Source organism: Xenopus laevis, chromosome 1S, assembly GCF_017654675.1.
Source record: "Xenopus laevis strain J_2021 chromosome 1S, Xenopus_laevis_v10.1, whole genome shotgun sequence".
Lineage (NCBI taxonomy): Eukaryota > Metazoa > Chordata > Amphibia > Anura > Pipidae > Xenopus > Xenopus laevis.
Window position 1 is genome coordinate 41,218,063 of NC_054372.1, and position 20,249 is coordinate 41,238,311.

Here is a 20,249-nt window from a genome sequence, read left to right on the forward strand (position 1 = left end):
TGTTAAATTTTCTCATTTCACTTCCTATAAAAACGTGTAAGAAGTGTCATCCCCAATATATTATTTTCTTAAACAAATCATGTAAATGCGCTGCACCTTGATCAGTATATATTGTTTAGATAGTATGCCATATGAGCAGGACCCCATATCAGTCAATATTTGTAAGTAATCTCTATGATTTATGTATACACCCTACTCTTGTACAACTCTGATCTCAAAGACTACAGTGGCAGTCAGCCATGTTTTTTTCAGTCTGCCTGCCAGAGCACCAAGACCTGTAGCCACCCCATATAATTGCAAAGTGGGGAAATATGTTTATATTATGTTCTATATTGATGTAGCCACATTTTCTAGTTGCATAAGGAAATCTAATTTAATTATACCTTATTACAGTTCTAGTATTGCAGCTGTCTATATAATAATAGAACTGCTTCACAAAGTGGGAAGATAAGACTTGGTAAAGGGATACTATAAAGATATGGCTTTGTTTGTTTTCTTATGCCCTCCATTTTTCATAAACAGATCATTACACTGAAATGCTGTGATATAAAAGGTGGCGTAACTATAGTGCGCCAGGTCTCCCTACAAAAAAATCCGGTGCATTTTGATCCCCAACTGCCCTCCTGCCTGCCCACTCCCTGCACTTCCATACTCTCCACCCTGCATCCTCCCACTTTGCATGATGGAAACTTCCTGCCTGCACTGGAGTCTCCCGAACACCTGCATCCCCCTTCCCCACCATGGGTAATAGAGTGGCTGTGGAGGTATTCTCTCCACGTTCTGGGTCCCCCTGTTCGCCACTACCACAGGGTCTGCTTGGTGTATAGTTACACCACTGACTGGAACAAAATCCATTATCCATAGCTTTTTCCATTTTAAAGTAAATACATCCTAATGAGCTTTAGTATTCTCCATATACTGTGCCACATAATAACAATGACCCTCAATACAGCTCTAAATATTTCCAGTAGACAAATATATAGAGAAAAAATGTAGTGGTGCGTAACAGTTTCCTATTATATTCTGAATTGGAACTGTATATTTTGGAATAGAAGCTCCCAGGTATAAGGGAGAATTTTAGAGTTCACAGAGGCCATTTTTAAAAGGTGATAGAAAGACAAGTAATTTAAACTGGTGTATTACAATTATCTAAAAGCCCCTGCATACAAAGACTAAGCAAAATATAAGTGTATTTTCTTTGCCTCCTTTGACACTTTTAGTAATCAGTTTAGATATGTAAAGATTATAGATCAGGGATGTCTCTTCTCTTTTCATTGCAGTATAGTAAAAATCTGAATTCCATAAATGTATCTGCTACATTAAGAGAACTGTCAGACATTATAAAATGTTGGTAAAATGAATGTTATTCTCTTTGTATACAGTATATTGTCAGAGTGAGAGAATAATAGCAACATATTTGTGCACTGTAAGGACTCTAGGTACAAGAAGTTTCCAAGAATGTTTGCACAATGTTTTCCCTTTTATACTGGAATGAGTTATACAGTAGGTAGTGATGGGTGAATATAACCTGTTTTGCTGAAAATGCGCGAAATGTCGAAGATTTGCCAAAATGCATCGGATTTTTTAATCCGAGACACACTGAGCAACACATTTTTGCCACATGTCAATTTTTTTCACCCAAGGGCTTCATTTTTGCAGTGAAACTTGGCAAAAAAAAATTCCCTCATCACTAGATATAATTATACCATAAATATCACTATTATATCACTAATGTATACTTTAAATTATACATTAGAAGGTTATTAGCTACTAATTTAAAGCATTATTATAATCTTGTATTTTATTGTGCAAACACTGTTTAACTGCTTTATGTTCTGTTTCTTTTTTCCTGCTTTTTAGCAAGACAGATATCCCGAGAGCACAAGAAACAAAGGTACGTTGACATCTTTTTCATTTTGCTCTGTACAAAGTAAAAAACTGATGGATTTATTTAAATATGAGAATACTTGCTTTCCATTTGTGCCACTGAAATTGACATCTCTTTTGAATAGTGCTTTACATTTAAACATGTTGGTTAACTAAAAATGCTTTCGGCTCTTTGCCCAGAAAACACTTTGTTCAACACAACGCCACAGTAGGAAAACCTTTAATTACCACTTATATCAGTACCTGCAGTACACAATGTCACTAAACTAGAACAAAGATAAGTCAGTTATATCTGAACCAATACCCACCAAAATAAATTGGCGACACGGCATGTCCAGATGTAACATTTATTTTTAATTACCAAGTATTGTATTTTAACAATCTCTACTAAATCAATCACACATCTATTTCAACAAAAAAGCACAAACAAAACAAAAGCCAACAAAACACAACTAAAGTGAGAATTTTATGTAGGAGTGATGAGACTAAAGATAAAAGTTACATACATAAATAGTATGTGGAAGGTGTTAATAGAAATAATGGTTATGGAAACTAATGGGGTTCTATAGTCATTTCTTCTGTGTCTGTTTGAATTAGTTTGATTAATATTTGTGTCATATTTTCCTTTTTTTAATTTTCATTCATGAATCAATCTTTGTCATCCTTGTTGTAAACTTAAAAAGTAAATGTTGGGTGTATAGACACAGTGATGAGAGAAATTCTTCACCTGCATGATTGTTTATTAGGCAAGGCCAAAGAACAGAAGGGGACAATTGTATAAATGTGGCATGGGAAAACTATTTAAATGTAATTTTAATTTAATTCCATGGTATGCCATGTAAAAATTACAGAGCTGTTTTGACTTTATGATTTTATGAGAATGTATACATTTCTGGCATATTTTATTTTTAAATTATTAACTATTTTAATAAGGCTATTGTATATTTATTTGATACGGCATACTTTATAATCACCTTATCTCATGCTTTCTCTAGTCCACCCTACCTTCCATAATGCCTTGTCTGGTTTTCTTTACAATAAGGATTTATTATTTCTTTGTTTGGATCAAGTACAAGCTACTGTTTTATTATTATAGGGAAAAAGAAAATACTTTTTAAAAAATATAATTATTTGGATAAGATGGAGTCTATGAGCGATAACCTTCTCATAATTTAGAGCTTTCTGAAAATGGGTTTCCAGATAATGGAACTCTTAATTGTACATTGTTCTAATATACATTATTAATACGTAAACATTATTCTGTGAAGTTTAACACCATTATATACAGTATCCCTTTGGCAAGTTGGCAATATTTTGTCTTTATAGTGTTTTTGATATTATATTTTTGATAAGCTTTCCAGAAATGTGTCATTTGTTTTAGCCTGGTTGTGCCAGAGAGTAGGTGCTGTTTCTTGGGAGGACTAAATTTTTGTGTCCTTGAATGCAGAGTTTGGGTTAATAGTGAGAGCAATAATAAACTTAGTAAAAGCTTGGTAACTAACGTGAGGCTTAATGTGCCTAGTTTTTCATAATACCCCTGCACAATGCATTTCTTATATAGGAGTAAATTACAATGTTTGCATGATTTAAGTAAGCTACATCATGCAATTAAAAATTGGTATAAAATTCACACATTGTATGGCAATTAACGTACTGTTGCTATTTAAATTGAGTTTTGGTTCGGAAGGTAGGGGATTTTGAAATACATTGATTAGTTACCAATTCTTTGATTTGCCAAATCACTACTTTACTTTCTGGGTAGTGATGGGCAAATGGCCGGTTTTGCTTCGTCAAGAAATTTGTGAAACTCCAGAATTGTTGCAGCAAATTTTCCCATGTTTCATGAAAACATTTGCCGTCGCGGACTCCGGAAATTTGCCACAAATCCATGCCTGCCGAAGAAATTCACCCATCTCTATTTCTGAGGCATGCCATTGCTCCTGCTTGATAAAGTAAAGTGCAAGAATATTATGCTTTTTTGTTTGTAATCAGTGCAAACTTAGCAGTCAATACTGTATCATCTGTCCTATTTTCCTTCTATTTACAAGCACAGGTATGGGTCCTGATATCCACAATGCTTAGCACCTGGGGCTTTTCGGATAACAGATCTTTCCATAATTTGGATCTTCAAAAAAATCATGTAATCATTAAATAAATTCAATAGGCTGGTTTTGCTTCCAATAAGGATTAATTATATCTTAGTTTGGATCAAGTACAAGATACTTTTTTATTATTACAGAGAAAAAGGATATATTTTTTTAAAATTTGGATTGTTTGGATAAAATAGAGTCTATGGGAAATAGCCTTTCTGTAATTTGGACCTTTCTGGATAACGGGTATCCGGATAATGGATCACATACCTGTAGAGGACACAGAGGAAGGGATAAAAAATACATCTAAGCTCCAAAAATAAATGTATAAACTTCCAGAGTGCCTAAATTTATACACAGTGCAGTGGCTTAAATAATTTTCTTATGAGAAGAGATCACATTGCATACACACAAAGTGCCTTAAGAGAAACATAGAACATAATTAATGGCTACCTCTGAAAAAAAAAAATGATGCTGTGCATTTGTTTCTCTTTGCTATGCATCTAGACAGATGCCACTTTTAAAAATATACTTGTAAATCCAATATTAATTAAAAGTTGAATTAAATTTTTCAGGTCTATTATGATGAATGTGTTCCTTTTATATTTCCACCATTTCTTCACACTTCTAAATCAAGCAGAGATGCAATATGCGTTCTTATTTCTTTAGCTATACAATAATGAACTGAAATTGTTTATTCTAGCAGGCATTGATTGGAGAAACATTAATTACAGCCTTGAATATTGATCCCTTTCATTTATGCTTGTCTTAACAATTAGATGTAAACCTATTTTTCCCAAGACATCAATATCATGGCATGTCATTCTTGATTACTTGGCATATGCTGTCAGTTTTGTGTGATTAAACTAGCACACATCTGCTATGTTTATCAATTTTGTTTAGCTATAGAAGGAAGCTGTATACAAATCCAGCTTACGAAATGGGAAAGTTGAATACATAAATGAGTTTATGGTTATTAAGTTTACAACATGTAGAAAGTTGTAGCTCTTTCATTAGGTGAGACAGCCTTTTGAGAGCTTATTACATATCCCATACGTTGGATAATCAGCCCCGACATAATGGTTGTACAGTGTGCCTACAGTGTACCATTTTGTCAGTGTTATAAACGTACAGCTCATTAATGTTTAGCAAGGTTAGCTATATTTGTATATTCATTCTTAATGGACTATAATTACCTTGCTGTTTCAATTAATTTAGCATTTGCATTCTCACAGCACATGAATTAATAATCGGGCAAAATCGTCCGATATGTCACGTTATGCATGGCATCAAATGAAATCATTAAGTCGTTAATATAAATAAGTAATTACAGAGTCTTTTAATTTCAAAAATTATAATAATATAAAAATTATTACATAATACCTACAAAGTTGCTTACAAATTAGCTTTTTTTTTTGATCCACAATATGCAGAAAAACAAAGTTCTTACCATTACGACATGAGTTGAAATTATATTCTGCCTGCTGTTTTAATTACAGTATTATGTGGGGGGACTCAAAGGGGGGGGAGAGTAGTTTATTGTATAGAGCTCATTAACCTTACTTGCACAGTAAATTTAGTAAACCAGAGTGGAGCTGCAGCATTCACCTCTCCTCCCACGGTGACTCTTTAGAATCACGCGGTGGGATTTACTTTAGAGAAACAAAGTCTGTTCTGTGCTTGCTGGTGAATTAAGATTCTGGGATAAGAACAATGGAACAGGTGGATATTCTTATACAACCTAAATTTCATTGTACTCAGGGGGCTTGTGGGTTTCCTTTAGATTGTAAGGTTCTGTTATAATTGGAGAGAATTAAAGCCATGATTTAAGTCTTTGAGGTTTTCGTCAAACATTTCTCCATGTCCCTAGTATAAATAAAAGTATATATAAACATCACACTCAGAAACAGTAGCACAGACAATAAAAAGGGAGAGACTGATACTGCTTTTAACAGTAATTACATTTACAAATGTCTTTACCACCTTTTAGATTTTTAATAAACGTATATAGAAAGTTGCTTAGAATTTATTTTATTGTGGAAACAAAACTGGGTAGACACTAGTGATGGGCGAATTTATTTGCACAATTTGCCGCCAAATAAATTCACGAAATGCCTGGAAAATTTGCGGCAAAAATTCACCGTCATCAAAAATGTTTTTTTCGAATTTCGTGAGAAATTCGAGAATTTTTCGGCGAAACGGCGCAAATTCGCCCATCACTAGTTGACACACCTTTTAAATGATTAGACATTTGTCGAGCACAATCATAAGAATTAGCACTTGTTCTGTAGGTAGCATGAAGCAAATATGTGTAGAAGGAGATTTATTCAGGAATGTTCTGGATCAAGTACTGCCTTGTATTTGATTTATTTATTTTCAAAATTGTTTGAAATAAAGATTGAGTGACTTTATAAGTAAAGCAATACACACACACTGAAACAGGGAATCTCAAATTGAATTTATATGACCTTTGGCAAGTCACTCAATCACTCTTATTTTTAAGACATCGGAACTGAGTTTGTATTGTGAGCGTATTTGTAGACTTGGTGGGAATAGAGTAAAAACTGTACATTTTTAAATTTGTGAAGCAGTGCTGCAGACGGGAGTGAAAGTTTACATATAAAGCAACATGTTGTTAGTGTAGTAAACGTGCATAGAAACCAGCATAGTTAGTAAAATTAAAAAATTATGCAATTTTGCTAACTGTGGTAGTTTCTATGCAAGAAAATGTATACTACATTTACGGGGTCGATTCACTAAAGGTCGAATATCGAGGGTTAATTAACCCTCGATATTCGACTAGGAACTAAAATCCTTCGACTTCGAATATCGAAGTCGAAGGATTTAGGGCAGATAGTACGATTGAAGGAATAATCCTTCGATCGAACGATTAAATCCTTTGAATCGAACGATTTGAAGGATTTTAATCCAACGATCGATGTAGTATCCTTCGTTCAAAATAAGTTAGCCAAGCCTATGGGGACCTTCCCCATAGGCTAACATTGACTTCGGTAGCTTTTAGATGCCGAACTAGGGGGTCAAAGTTTTTTTTAAAGAGACAGTACTTCGACTATCGAATGGTCGAATAGTCAAACGATTTTTACTTCGAATCCTTCGATTCGAAGTCGTAGTCGCAGTCGAAGGTCGAAGTAGCCCATTCGATGGTCGAAGTAGCCCAAAAAAAACTTCGAAATTCGAAGTTTTTTAACTTCAAATCATTCACTCGAAGTTAGTGAATCGGCCCCTAAGTCTTGTTGACACTAATTAACTAGAAGGTTCATTAAAAGTGTAACATTTTGACTTTGACTTGATGCACCAGAGACATTACATTGATAATTTGGTTTGAAAAACAGAAAAAAAATTCATCACGTTGAACCCCTCCATGACCTCCTGCAAATATAATATACATGAACCTATAGCGACCAATCTATACTCTCACATGTATATTCTTTGCTACACCAAGACTTAGACCATAATTTAACCCCTAAACTCTGCATGTGGCACAGGCAACATTTCCGAAATTTTTTTGAAGAGTCCTCCTTAAAGGCCAAAGTCTAAAATAGAATAAGGCTAGAAATGCTGTATTTTGTATACTAAATATAAACATGAACTAAGACTATGCACATGCTCAGTGTGGTCTGGGCTGCCTAGGGATCATCATAAACAAAGCTGCTTGAGTTCTGCATGGCTGCGAAGTAAGGCGGGGGCTCCCCCTGCTGTTCATAAGTATGATTGTTTCCCTGCTCAGCAGTTAGGGACAATCTGACAATTCCTATCCACAGCAGTAAATGAAGGGAGAATTTCACTGCATACAGTCATTAGTAACAGTATGTGCCAAGACACCTTCTACCCAACTCTACCCAATATTTTGTCTATCCGATCAACTGCATGCAGAACTTTGGCACCAGAGAGGCAGCAAACTGTTTGGTTGTGGTATAAGATCCATTACCTGGAAAATCATTATCCAGAAAGCTCTTAATTACAGGAAGGTTGTCTCCCATAGACACCTTTGTAATTAAATAATTTTTTTTTCTTTGTAATAATAAAACAGTACCTTGTACTTGATCCAAACTTAGATATAATTAAAGTTTATTGAAGGTAAGACAAGCCTATAGGGTTTAATTATTGTTTAAATGGTTTTATAGTAGACTTGGGGGCCGATTCACTAATTTCGAGTGAAGGATTCGAAGTTAAAAAACTTCGAATTTCGAAGTTTTTTTTGGGCTACTTCGACCATCGAATGGGCTACTTCGACCTTCGACTATGACTATGAATCGAAGGATTCAAACTGAAAATCGTTTGACTATTCGACCATTCAATAGTCGAAGTACTATTCGCCATCTAAAAGCTACCGAAGTCAATGTTAGCCTATGGGGAAGGTCCCCATAGGCATGGCTAACTTTTTTTGATCGAAGGATATTCCTTCAATCGTTGCATTTAAATCCTTCGAATCGTTCGATTCGAAGGATTTTATCGTTCGATTCGAAGGATTTTATCGTTCGATCGAAGGAATAATCCTTCGATCGTTCGATCGTACTATCTGCGCTAAATCCTTCGACTTCGATATTCGAAGTCAAAGGATTTAAATTCCCAGTCGAATATCGAGGGTTAATTAACCCTCGATATTCGACCCTTAGTGAATCAGCCCCCTAAGGTATGAAGATCCAAATTACAGAAAGATCCGGAAAAACCCCAGGTCCTGAGCATTCTGGATAACAGGTCCTATACCTGTAACAATCTGGTCAAGACAATATTCTATGCACTTTATTAATGCTTGAAGTTTTTCCATTAACATATATTTATGCCATAAGGTTATGTTCTGTTTCTATATCTTCATTTAAAAGGATATTTATAAAAATTCTTATTGATGCTTCTTAACTGACTTTGGCATGTAAGAGAATTTATCATGTTCACTTTGAATGAATATTGCCGAGGCAGTTTTTTGAGAATTGTGCAAGATTGGCATAGACCTGATAAAGCCTCTTGAGAACTCTTATCAACTCTTGAGAATTCATGAGTGAATGATGCACACATTTGTTTGAATGAAGCCAACAGGTTTGAGCATCTAAATTCGTAACAGAAAAAAAAAATTCTGTCAAGATGTGTATAAACTTAATAAATAGTAAAAAATATTTTTTGGAGAAAATGCATTGTTTTGGCTGAGAATATAAAAATAATGTAATCTCGACCATAGAAGCATTTGGCAGACATTTGCCATAGCAATTGCTTTTAGCAAAGGTTAAATGCCCTTGTTTCCTTCTGCACATTTTCTGAATCTATGGCCTTTCTCACCGTAATTTTTCTTTCTGTTGCTGAAAATAAACCATGTGCCTCATCCACCAAGAACAACCTGTGCTCTTGTGCATGCAGAGAGCAACAGTCCTCATGCTGCACTCCATGTCAAAAATTGGTTTACTGGAATACTCATTGGTCATAAGGACTTTATATATTAGTAAGGTTAATTAAATGTTAATGAATGTTATGAATAATTTTGGAATCATGCATCCATGTAAGCCTGCAGGGTTTAGCACTTGCCTAACTGTTTAAAATATATTAAACTTGTAACTAATGTACTGGCTGAGATGTGTTGATTGCGAAACTGACTCACTTTGCTTTGCCAAAACAGCAAGGAATAATAGTTAGATTATGAGAGCCCTATATTTATACTGTTGACCAAGGATATTTTTATGTAAATATGTATATTTTTTCTCATATACAAATGTACATACGTATTCCTGGTTATAAGGGTTCTTTAATGAAAGAGATAGTTCAATCAAAAAAAATAAAAAAATATATATATATTTATTTACAAAAGCTATTGAGACATATCTACAGAAATAATACACATAAAACAAGTTACACTACATAGAGGGGCCCATTTACGTAGCTCGAGTGAAGGAAAAGAATAAAAAAAACTTCGAATTTCGAATGATTTTTTTGGCTACTTCGAACATCGAATTGGCTACTTCGACCTTCGACTACGACTTCGACTTCAAATCGAACGATTCAAACTAAAAATCATTCGACTATTCGATAGTCTAAGTACTGCTTCTTTAAAAAAAACTTCGACCCCCTAGTTCGCCACCTAAAACCTACCGCAGTACAATGTTAGCCTATGGGGAATGTTAGTGCAGAAAATAAATATTTATCAGTTTTTTCTTATAAGAAATTTCTAGAAGCCTGAAATCTTTTCATTTTCATTGTAGAGACAAGAAAAATGACAAAGTTCAGCTCTGTCAAAAATAAACAAGCACCCTGGAGAGCTTATCGAAATAGACTTGCAGTGTTGCAATTGATAAAACATAAGTGATGTGATTTATTTTTGTTAGAATCTTTCTTGCTTTCCTGCCTTGTATCAGCGTTTTAATCACAAGCTCTTAAGGTATTAATGATTCTATCCATCAATTAATCAACACACACTTTAGCAAATCAGTCATTGATTTATTAAAGATCCAATTTATATTTAATTTTTATTTTATAATATAGGCAAAAATATTTACACAACATTGTAGTTAATTCAATAAACTAGAAAATGATCAGTTCTTATGTTAATGCTGTCATTAACTTTATGTTTATTCAGTTTTATTAAATAGGGAAAAAATACACAGGAGTATATTGCAAAAAGTGAAATGAACATTTGCTAGAAATGCCTTGTAATTAATGCAGGAGAGTAATTAATGATCTAATATTCAGTTACTCAGAATTATATAAATTTAGATACAAGAAACAACATCATCAGTAGCTTTTTAGTAGCTCTAAATTAATGAAAAGGTACATAGATCTTAAACTTCTGTAAATGTAGCAAGACCATAATTGAAACCTCATTGCTATGGTAACTTTTGTGCTCTAAATTTATAACATATCATTTAATACAAATGGTTTATACAAAAGTATGTGTGACTTTATTTCCTAATGCATTTCCCTTTTTTTTTTATAAAACTATTATTCTCACATGGCGTAATATAATTGGATTTAAGTAGCTGCTTTTTCATAATAGGCTTGTTTACTTTTTAATATAGACCTCATTTGTACGCTTAAATTTGTCCATGGCACAACACCATATATAAAACATTTGCACAATTGTTTTGCCTGTTGTGCTAATGACTGTGAATAAGACATGCACCGAGGTAGGAAACCATCTTGTAGATATTGCAACAAGGATATTGCATGCAGTTAAAGGGCATTAATATTTACAACTATGCCTAGCCTGTGTGGGTCAACTTTAGTGCTATTTGCACACAGGCACACGTTTTGCTTATGTTTTTGCACTGCCACATTTTAGTATTAGTTATTATAAACAGGAATCATTTATTTTTTAAAGTATGTTATTGCTCTAAAACCTTTACTCCTACTAAGGGACACTTGAATGAAAATGAAAACTAAATTCCCTACAGTTGCATTTTGTAAAGTCATACCTTTAACACAAACTGGCAAAAACAAAGGAGAAATGTGCCACTAGAGCAAAATACACAAAAATGTGTTGAGAATGTCCCCATTAAAATGCCCTGTGCAAAGAGCAGGTTGTTGGTTCTGCCTACCTCAGTGCACAAAGGACAAGGCAAACATAAGGGGGCAGTGCACCTTACACCTAAGCAGAGGACTTTCTTTGTGTGATGCATCTATAGACACGTAGTTAAAATGCAGGTTCATATTCTTCAGTGTTACTCCCATTTATTCCTTGTTGCAAGTTATAGCATTCATACTAATTTGTGCAAATGTGTTCCTGATTGTAATAGTAATGTAAAGATACAAGTTTAATTGTGTGTCTACAGATAATTTAAGCAAAACCCTTGGAAGTGTATTTAGAACATGCAATATTGATATTATGTTGTGCTTTAATATGTTTCATATATATATATATATATATATGGATTTAATTAATTCATATTTTACAAATGTATCAATTAAATGTGTCAGTTTAGAATAGTTAAAGGGGTGGTTCACCTTTAAACAACTAGTTGGTTTCAGATAGATCACCAGAAATAAAGACTTTTTCCAATTACTTTCTATTTTCTATGTGTCACTGTTTTTCTAATATTGAAGTGTAAAGTGTCATTTTTCATCTTCTAAAGCAGCTCTGGGAGGGTGGTCGCCGACCCTGTAAACTGTTCTAAATTGATACATTTAGTTGATACATTTCTTATCTTTGTCCCTGCTCAGCAGAATTTCATTAGAGGCAGCTGTTAGAATTGATACAATAGTTGCTAATACTCCTGAGAAATGTATCAACTAAATGTTGCAAAATTGTAACAGTTCAGAATCTGCACCTGAATTACTGAGCTGTCAGACTCAAACACCAGAGACACGACATTAAACTGTAGCTTAGATTTTGGAAAAACAGTAAAAAATAAATAATGGAAAGTAATTGAAAAAAGTCTTTATTTCTGGAGAACATTCTGAAACCAACTCAACAGAAAAAAGTGTTTGGAAGGTGAACAACCCCTTTAAAGATTTAATAAAGGACGAAGTGGCTAACTCTAGCGTCGATTCGCCACTTCACTAACAGGCGCAGGCACCAATTCGCTAGCGAAAAAGACCATTGCTAGCATTCGTTCGCACTCTATCGACAGTTGACTTTGCGCTCTAGTGAAAGGTTGTTACTCCCCAAATTCAATGCGGATTTTACTGAACCTTGTCTCTTTTGCCAGATTTTACTTTGCCAGAAGACCAGGCAAAGTGCTAAAAAGCAGCTAGATCTTCCTCAATCTTCTGTCACTTACATCCTACATCCTGTGTGCCAGAAATGCATTAAAGTTCCAAAAATGCTGGCAACTTTTCCTTTTTTGAAGCAGGATGCAAAAGTCATACTAAACTTTTTTTGGGTAACCGGTTTTCTCCAAACATTTCATAACATATGGACAGTGGGCTCATGTGTAGGGTATTATATTAACTGTTCTGTCTTTATTAAGGTTCCCTGGACATTTGTAATAAAAAGTTGTAACTTCAAGCATTTGCACCAACATTTACAATAAAGACCTCCACACAACTTTATATTACCCACCCTATGCAAATTGACCAAAGCGCAAGATCGATATCAAATTTTCGCAAGGCACAAATGAACGCTAGTGCATCTTTGCTATGAAATGTGTGCACTGCCGAAGTAACACTAGTGAAAAGTCACCAGCGTTTGGCACCAAGGCTGAAACTCCACATATTAGTGAATTTGCCTAGTCTGGTGAACTGGTGCGAGCTGTGCGAAGCTGATGCAGGTGAAAAGTTAGTGATTCTACCCCAAAGAGTTGGCGACCACCCATCCCAGAGATGCTTTAGAAGGTCAGAAAAATGGTCACAAATAGAAAATAGAAGGGAATTGAAAAAAGTTTTTATTTCCGGTGAACTACAATCTGAAACCAATTGAAGTGAAAAAAGTGTTTGAAGGTGAACACCCCCTTTAAAAGGAGCAGTATACACCCATTTTAACACAAACCTAATGAATAGGGCTTGAGATGAATATAGTTTTTGCCTATAGTTTCAATTAAGAAATATCTATGATTTTTGTTACTAGCACTAAACAATACATTAAACCAGTTTCACTTGAGCACCTAGGAAGCATAGAAGGAGCAGATAACTTATCAGCTGTCCCCTGAGAAACAGTCTGAAAGTGAGCTTCTTTAATGCTACTGCAGTTTCTTTAATAGTCAGATACTTATATTCCATGTAATTACATTTTAACCCAGTTCCAAATTAATCATATTAATAATGCAGAGTTTGGACACTGACTTTATGTATAGACATTCAATGATATATTCATTGTTATTTGAATGTGTTCACATATCCACCCATTGCAGCTTGCACTTCTCTAGACTTCACCAGTAACTATCCATATGGTTTAGGTCTGTATTTTGCATTATTTTTTGTTCCAAGTCTCCTCTTGATAACCATGATTTATGGAAGCCACTTTTAGCTCATAACTAGGCTGTAATGATAGGAGCTTACCCTGGTGGTCTAGTGGTCTCTGGCGGGGATGCCCGCCATGTGTGTCTTATCTCCACTTGTGCTGGTTCTCCTATGGCGCGTGTGGCGCGCACTTCCGGGTTTTATGCGCGTGGGTGTTGTTTCTATGTGGATCCTGTTGATCTTCTGGTTATTGACATTTGCCTTGCCTGACTATTTTGAACTCTGTATCCTGACCCTTGCCTGCCTGTTTCTTCTGAACTCTCCAATCTGATCCTTGCCTGCCTGACTATTCTATGCTCTCCAATTCTGAGTTTGGTTTAGATAGTTTAGGTGCCATATGTTAGGAAATATATTACCCCGAAAATAATGTACAATCTTTTTCAGCCTATCACCCTTAAAAAGGAAAAGACGCCAGCATTTTTTGGGACTTAGAAATAATTTCAACTTTTTTTGAAGCAAGCCCTATCTACTCTATTGCACTTCGCCTGGTCTCAGTTGGCGAAGGCAAGTCTGGCGCAAGAGTTAACATTCATGAAAATCCGCAAGTTAGTGAATTAGCGTAGTTACGTCCCTTCGCCATAGCGCAACTTCGCCTGGCGTAAGGGTGCGAAGAAGCGCTAGAGTAGGTCCACTTCGCTAGCGAATTTACGCCAGCACCGTTAGTAAATCGGCGAAGTAACAAAATGACGTCACGCTGGCGAATTTGCGCTAGCGTTAGCCACTTTGCGCTTTAGTGAATTTGCCCCTGTGTTTTGGAGGATCTGTCATTGCTATGGAAAATTCAGCATTCAACAACACAATTTATACATAATTATTATGTTTGGTCAATAATAACGCAATCCGGTTTCTTGTTCCTGTACACTGATTAAACCACCTGTCTTCACAAGAAGTTGCTACTGCACGTTCTTGAATAACAAGCTAAAAGTGCCTCTTAACAAACCAATAAATCATATATGGGGAGAGATTATGATTGATTTTTGATTACACTCAGGAAAAGGATAGAACTCATTAACACACAAGAAACCATTTTTGCATACTATTTTTTGTTTGGATGAATGTTTACATGCAAAGGTTATAAGAATCATTTGCCGATAATAAGCCTTACCTCATCCATATTTAATGTTAAAGTCCGTTTCTGTCCCTATGTTCTCAGTTCATACCTAGTAACATAATCTGTGTTTGTCTCTTAAAAGACATTATTCACATTTACTAGAATAGTCATTTTAATTGAGATAAATAAAAAAGGGCTTCATAATACCGAGGCATACACATGTGTATTATTTATTCAATGTAACCATAGTAATCATGTTCAGAGATAGATTTCAGACATCACAAAAAAGGGAATAAGCCTTAGCCGCCAGCATTAGAAATGCTCTTTTGGTGAGGATGGGGGGGGGTGAAGATAAAAGTGCAAAGTGCATATATTGTATAACAACTCAGATAATTGTCTTGGTTTTGTTTGGGTCTGAAAGGTTTTGTTTTGCTTTATCTGGTGCTGTAGAAATCACAAATTCACAAATAACAGCATTTTTTTAAAAAAAGTATCACCGTCATAGAGGGGGTCTTATATGTAATTCTAATAAAGTACTGTTTTTTTGTCTGCCCTGTTACTACTTTATTTCACCAGAGGTGAATGCCTGTATGCCATGATGGAAGAGATTGGCAACACATGAGCCTCATTTATTTCCTTAGGTAGGACAGATGTAACATAGTGGAAAGTAACTAAATAAGGTGGGGAAAAATATATGCTACTGGTAGAGCTATAAATGTCTTAAAGGGATACTGTCATGGGGAAATTTTGTTTTTCAAAATGAATCAGTTAATAGTGCTGCTCCAGCAGAATTCTGCACTGAAATCCATTTCTCAAAAGAGCAGACAGATTTTTTTATATTCAATTTTGAAATCTGACATGGGGCTAGACATATTGTCAATTTCCCAGCTGCCCCAAGTTTATGCATATAACATATCATCATCACACATGCCTATCTATTGAGGTCTGCTGGGGTATAGCCATAGCCACAGACTAGTCCCGGGCTATTTATTTTATTTTTTATTTTATTATTGAGTTAGTAATCCCAACCTTTCTTGGAGCGCTTTACCCTGAGTCACCCCTATTTGGGTCCTCCATGTCCGCAATATTTGCCATCCACCCAGACCATATCCTTGTAAATTGCTGGAGTGTGCCTCTTCTCCTATATATATGCAGTTCTAACTTACATGCATCCTGCATTGCCCCTTCCCATGTCTCAATACTTGTAGGTGTTTCTGATTTCCAATTTGCAGTTATAAGCCTTCTGGCATGAAATAGTGCTTTAGTGTTTCTTTTCTGTCAGCATGCTCTGATCTGTGGTCACCCCTAGAATGCATAGTACCGGGTCTGCATGAATCAATGTGTCAATGGCTTTGCTCGTATGACCCAAGACCTCTGCCCAAAACTGTTGCAGTTCTGAGCATTGCCAGAAAGTGTGTATGAGGCATCCTACTTCCGTTTTACATCTGTTGCACAAAGGGGATTGGTCTGGGAACATTTTGTGCAATTTGTCTTTAGTGTCGTAGGCCCTGTGTATTAAATAAAGCTGGAGGAGTTCATGCCTACAGTCCTTTGAGACCAACCTGGGGGTTTTGAGTGCTAATTTCCATTGGGTATCTGTCAAGTCCCCTACATCTCTTTCCCATAGGAGCCTGCTTTTTAAACTAGTGGAGTTCGCCTGTGTAGTAGTGATGAGCTTATACATGGTTGAGATCTTACATTTCGATGGGCCTAGTTTAATTACCCTTAATACTGGGTCCTCTGCGATGTTTATGGGGGAGAGCCTGTGCACCTTCCCTAGATATCCTTTTACGCTATAGTAAGTTAACCATTGGTTAGCAGGTAGGTTGCTCTGTTTTCTAAGAGCTGCAAATGGTATCATTTCTTCAACTTCCCACATGTCTCCAATAGTTACTATACCACACTTTGGCCAGCACTTAGGGGGGACCATTTCGGCTAAGTTACCTAGGGCTATGTTACCCCAAAGAGGGGTGGCCGGGTCGATTGTCATATATTTCATGATTTTTTTGGCAGCTGTGTAAGCAGATGTGGATACTTGTTTTAGTGGGCTCCTGTCAGGCTTCAAGGGAATATTTATTAGTCTTTGCCAAGCGGGCAGCTGCTTATTGCACCCCTGTTGCCAACTTTTGTAGAGAGGTGTGCACGGGCCATCCGAGGTTAGCGAGCAAACATGCAACAGCTGTGCAGCTAGATATAGGATGTGAAAGTCTGGGAGGGCGACCCCTCCATCATGTCTAGGGCTTTTCAGAAGGGGAAGTCCTATTCTAGGTCTACCTTTGCCCCAGATGAACCTCCTAATAATTCCGTCTAGTTCTTTAAAGAAGGACCGGGTCGGTGACCTGGGGGAGTGCCACAACAAATTTTCGGTTGCACAAACATTTTGATTAGATGTATTCGGCCTGCTGGCCCCACTGGCAAGTTGCACCATGCTGCACACCTGCCTTCCACCCATGCAAGTAATGGTTTTATATTTAGGCTTACATATGAGGACACTGGCATAGAGATGACCACCCCTAGGTAGGTAAATTGGGGGACAACCGGTAGGTCACTGTTTGCTAGATTTTCATCAGGCAGGGTGGCTCGACGAGGAATAGGTTTAATTTAGATTTGTTGACTCTCAGACCAGAGACTGTGCCAAAGGTATCTGTTATTCTTATACGTTCCTTAAGTGACTGGTCCCTGTCTCCCAGGTAAATAATGGTATCGTCTGCATATAGCTGCAGTTTGTCTGTTCGGTCTGGTGACTCCCAGCCCTGTATGGATATGTTCTGATGGACTGCTGCGGCAAAAGACTCAATTGCTAGGGCGAAGAGCATGGGTGACAGGGGGCAGCCTTGCCTCGTGCCTCTGGAGAGCGGGAAAGGGGGTGTGTCTCCATTCCCTACCCTGAGAGATGCCATTGGAGTTTTTTATAGGAGTTGTATCAGGGCTATAAACTTTGGGCCTATACTTTGGGCCGCCAAGACCTTCCACAGGTTAGGCCACTCTACTGTGTCGAAGGCCTTGGCGATATCCGGCGCAGCTATAGCTCTAGTGCCTGCGTTGGTATAGTCAGAGGTAAGGTTATATAGCAACCGTCTGATGTTGAGGGCAGTGGTTTTTCCTGGCATAAAGCCCAACTGATCCTCTTCAACCAGGGCGGAGACTACTTTTTTTAGGCGATTAGCCAAGATCTTGGCGAGGATTTTAACGTCTACTGTAAGGAGTGAGATCGGCCTATAGGACTCTGGTTGAGTCTGGTCTTTACCCGGTTTTGGGATGAGGGTGTTAGCAGCGTGGTACATTGAAGCGGGAAGGATTGTGTTACTGCTTCCTTGTATACTTTTAGTAGGAATGGGGCCAGGGAGTGGGTATGTTTTTTATAGACCTCAATGGGCAGGCCATCAGCTCCTGCAGCTTTTCCTGGGGGAAACGAATTAATTGCCTCTTGCAGCTCCATGTCTGTTTCTAAATACTCCCTATAGTCATTGTCTAACGAAGGTAGTGTCACTGATTCTATAAAATTGTCAATTAAATCAATAGATCCGTTATCCAGGGTAGATTCATACAAGGTGGAGTAGAAGTGGGATAGGGTGTTTTGTATTAGAGTGGGGTCCGAGGTCAATGCTTCCTCCCGGGTCTTTAACAAGGTTATTGCTGGAGGAGTGGTTTGTATTCTGGCTAAATGGGCTAGCAGTTTACCTGCTCTCTCACCACATTCTTTTACATTCAGTTTCATAAAGTTCAAAGAGTGCTGGGCTTTATCTCTCAACAGTTTCGCATATGTGTCCTGAGTCACCTGCAGGGCCTTAAAGTTTTCTGGGGTCGGGTCTAGAGTTACTGTCATTTCGGCTTCAGTTACTTTTTGTTCCAACTGGCTTTGCTGGAATTTGTGCTGTTTTTTAAAGGCCTTAATTTCTGAGTTGAATTGCCCTCTAAGAAATGCCTTTAGGGCATCCCATATTGTTAAGTTATCTGCTGTAACAAAAGAACACACCAGCACACGAGACTTGTATCTGCAGGGCAAGCCCTTGTAAAAGTTTTTACTGCGGTGTTGCAACGTTTCAGGGCTCCGCCCCTTTGTCAAGCAATGCTCGTGTGCTGGTGTGTTCTTTTGTTCCAGTTACTGGGAGGTTACCATATCCTCCATCCATTGAGCACCGAGCTAATCTATACAGCTGCATAACGGGTGTGCGAGGGTCTACTCCAATCGAAAAGTTATCTGCTGTGCCATCGTTTATAGCCAGGAACTCGTGAATTTTGTCAGCAATGGACTGAGAGTTGTCTAGCACATTTAGCCAGTTTGGGTTGAGGGACCAGCGCGGTCTAGTATGTGTTATTCCCAGCCCCAAGAGAACTTCAAGAGGAGCATGGTCGGACACCCCCCTGGCCAGGTATCTCACATTCTGGAGCTCCGTGAGTGCGCCTCAGCTTAAGAAAGCTAGGTCAAGGCGGGATAACACAGAATGGGACATGGAATAGCAGGAGAACTGCTGCTTGTCTGGGTGTCTATGTCTCCAGGCCTCTGTGAGACCTGCAGATTCGGTCAGGGCTTTAATGTTCGTATCTTTATCTATGATAACCTGAGAGCGTCTTCTGAGACGGTCTATTGAACAGTCTAGGGGTGCATTGAAGTCTCCCATTGCAATTACCTCTGCATGCAGATAGTTTGCTATAAATTCAATGAGTTGTATCAAGCATGTATCCTGGTACGGGGGGTGGTATATATATAAAAGCTAGAATTACCTCTTGGGATTGGATGTAACCATGTATGAATATGTATCTACCCTTGGGGTCAGTTATTGCCCTGTATGGGGTATTGCGGGAGATAAGAATCGCAACTCCTGATGAGTGGGTGGAGTATTCCGCATGGTAGTACCAGCCCACCCAGGGTCTCTTCAGGGCTAGTGTCCTACTGCCAATTAGATGGGTTTCTTGTAGTGATGGGCGAATTTGCGAAATTCGCGAAACGGCGAAAAATTTGCGAAACGGCGCCGGCGTCTCGTTTTCGACGCCGGCGCCCGTTTTTGACACCGGCGTCCGTTTTTTCAAAAAACAAATTTTGACGCCCGTGAATTTTTTCCGCGAATTTTCGCGGGCGTTTCGCGAATTTATTCGCTGGCGGCGAATTGCGCAAATTCGCCACGAATTCGTGCCTGCCGAATAAATTCGCCCATCACTAGTTTCTTGTAACATAGTTATGTTGGCCCCCGCTTTTTTAACAAAATCCATAACTAATCTATGTTTTATGCTATCATTAAGCCCTCTGACATTCCAGCTAAGTAATCGCGTCATTTTCCCTTTTTAAAAAATTATTGCTACTTATGCATTTGTGCATCTTGCTT

At 37.4% G+C, this 20,249-nt stretch overlaps 1 protein-coding gene across 2 annotated transcripts in view; it reads left to right on the top strand.

The window, feature by feature from the left end:
- fstl5.S (follistatin like 5 S homeolog) overlaps positions 1 to 20,249 on the top strand; it is a 251,175-nt gene that overhangs the window by 69,011 nt on the left and 161,915 nt on the right. For both annotated transcript variants that reach the window (XM_041579533.1, XM_041579534.1), the window contains exon 3: positions 1,861 to 1,894. In XM_041579533.1, the coding sequence (XP_041435467.1) occupies positions 1,861 to 1,894 (34 nt within the window). The remainder of the gene's footprint in view (positions 1 to 1,860; positions 1,895 to 20,249) is intronic.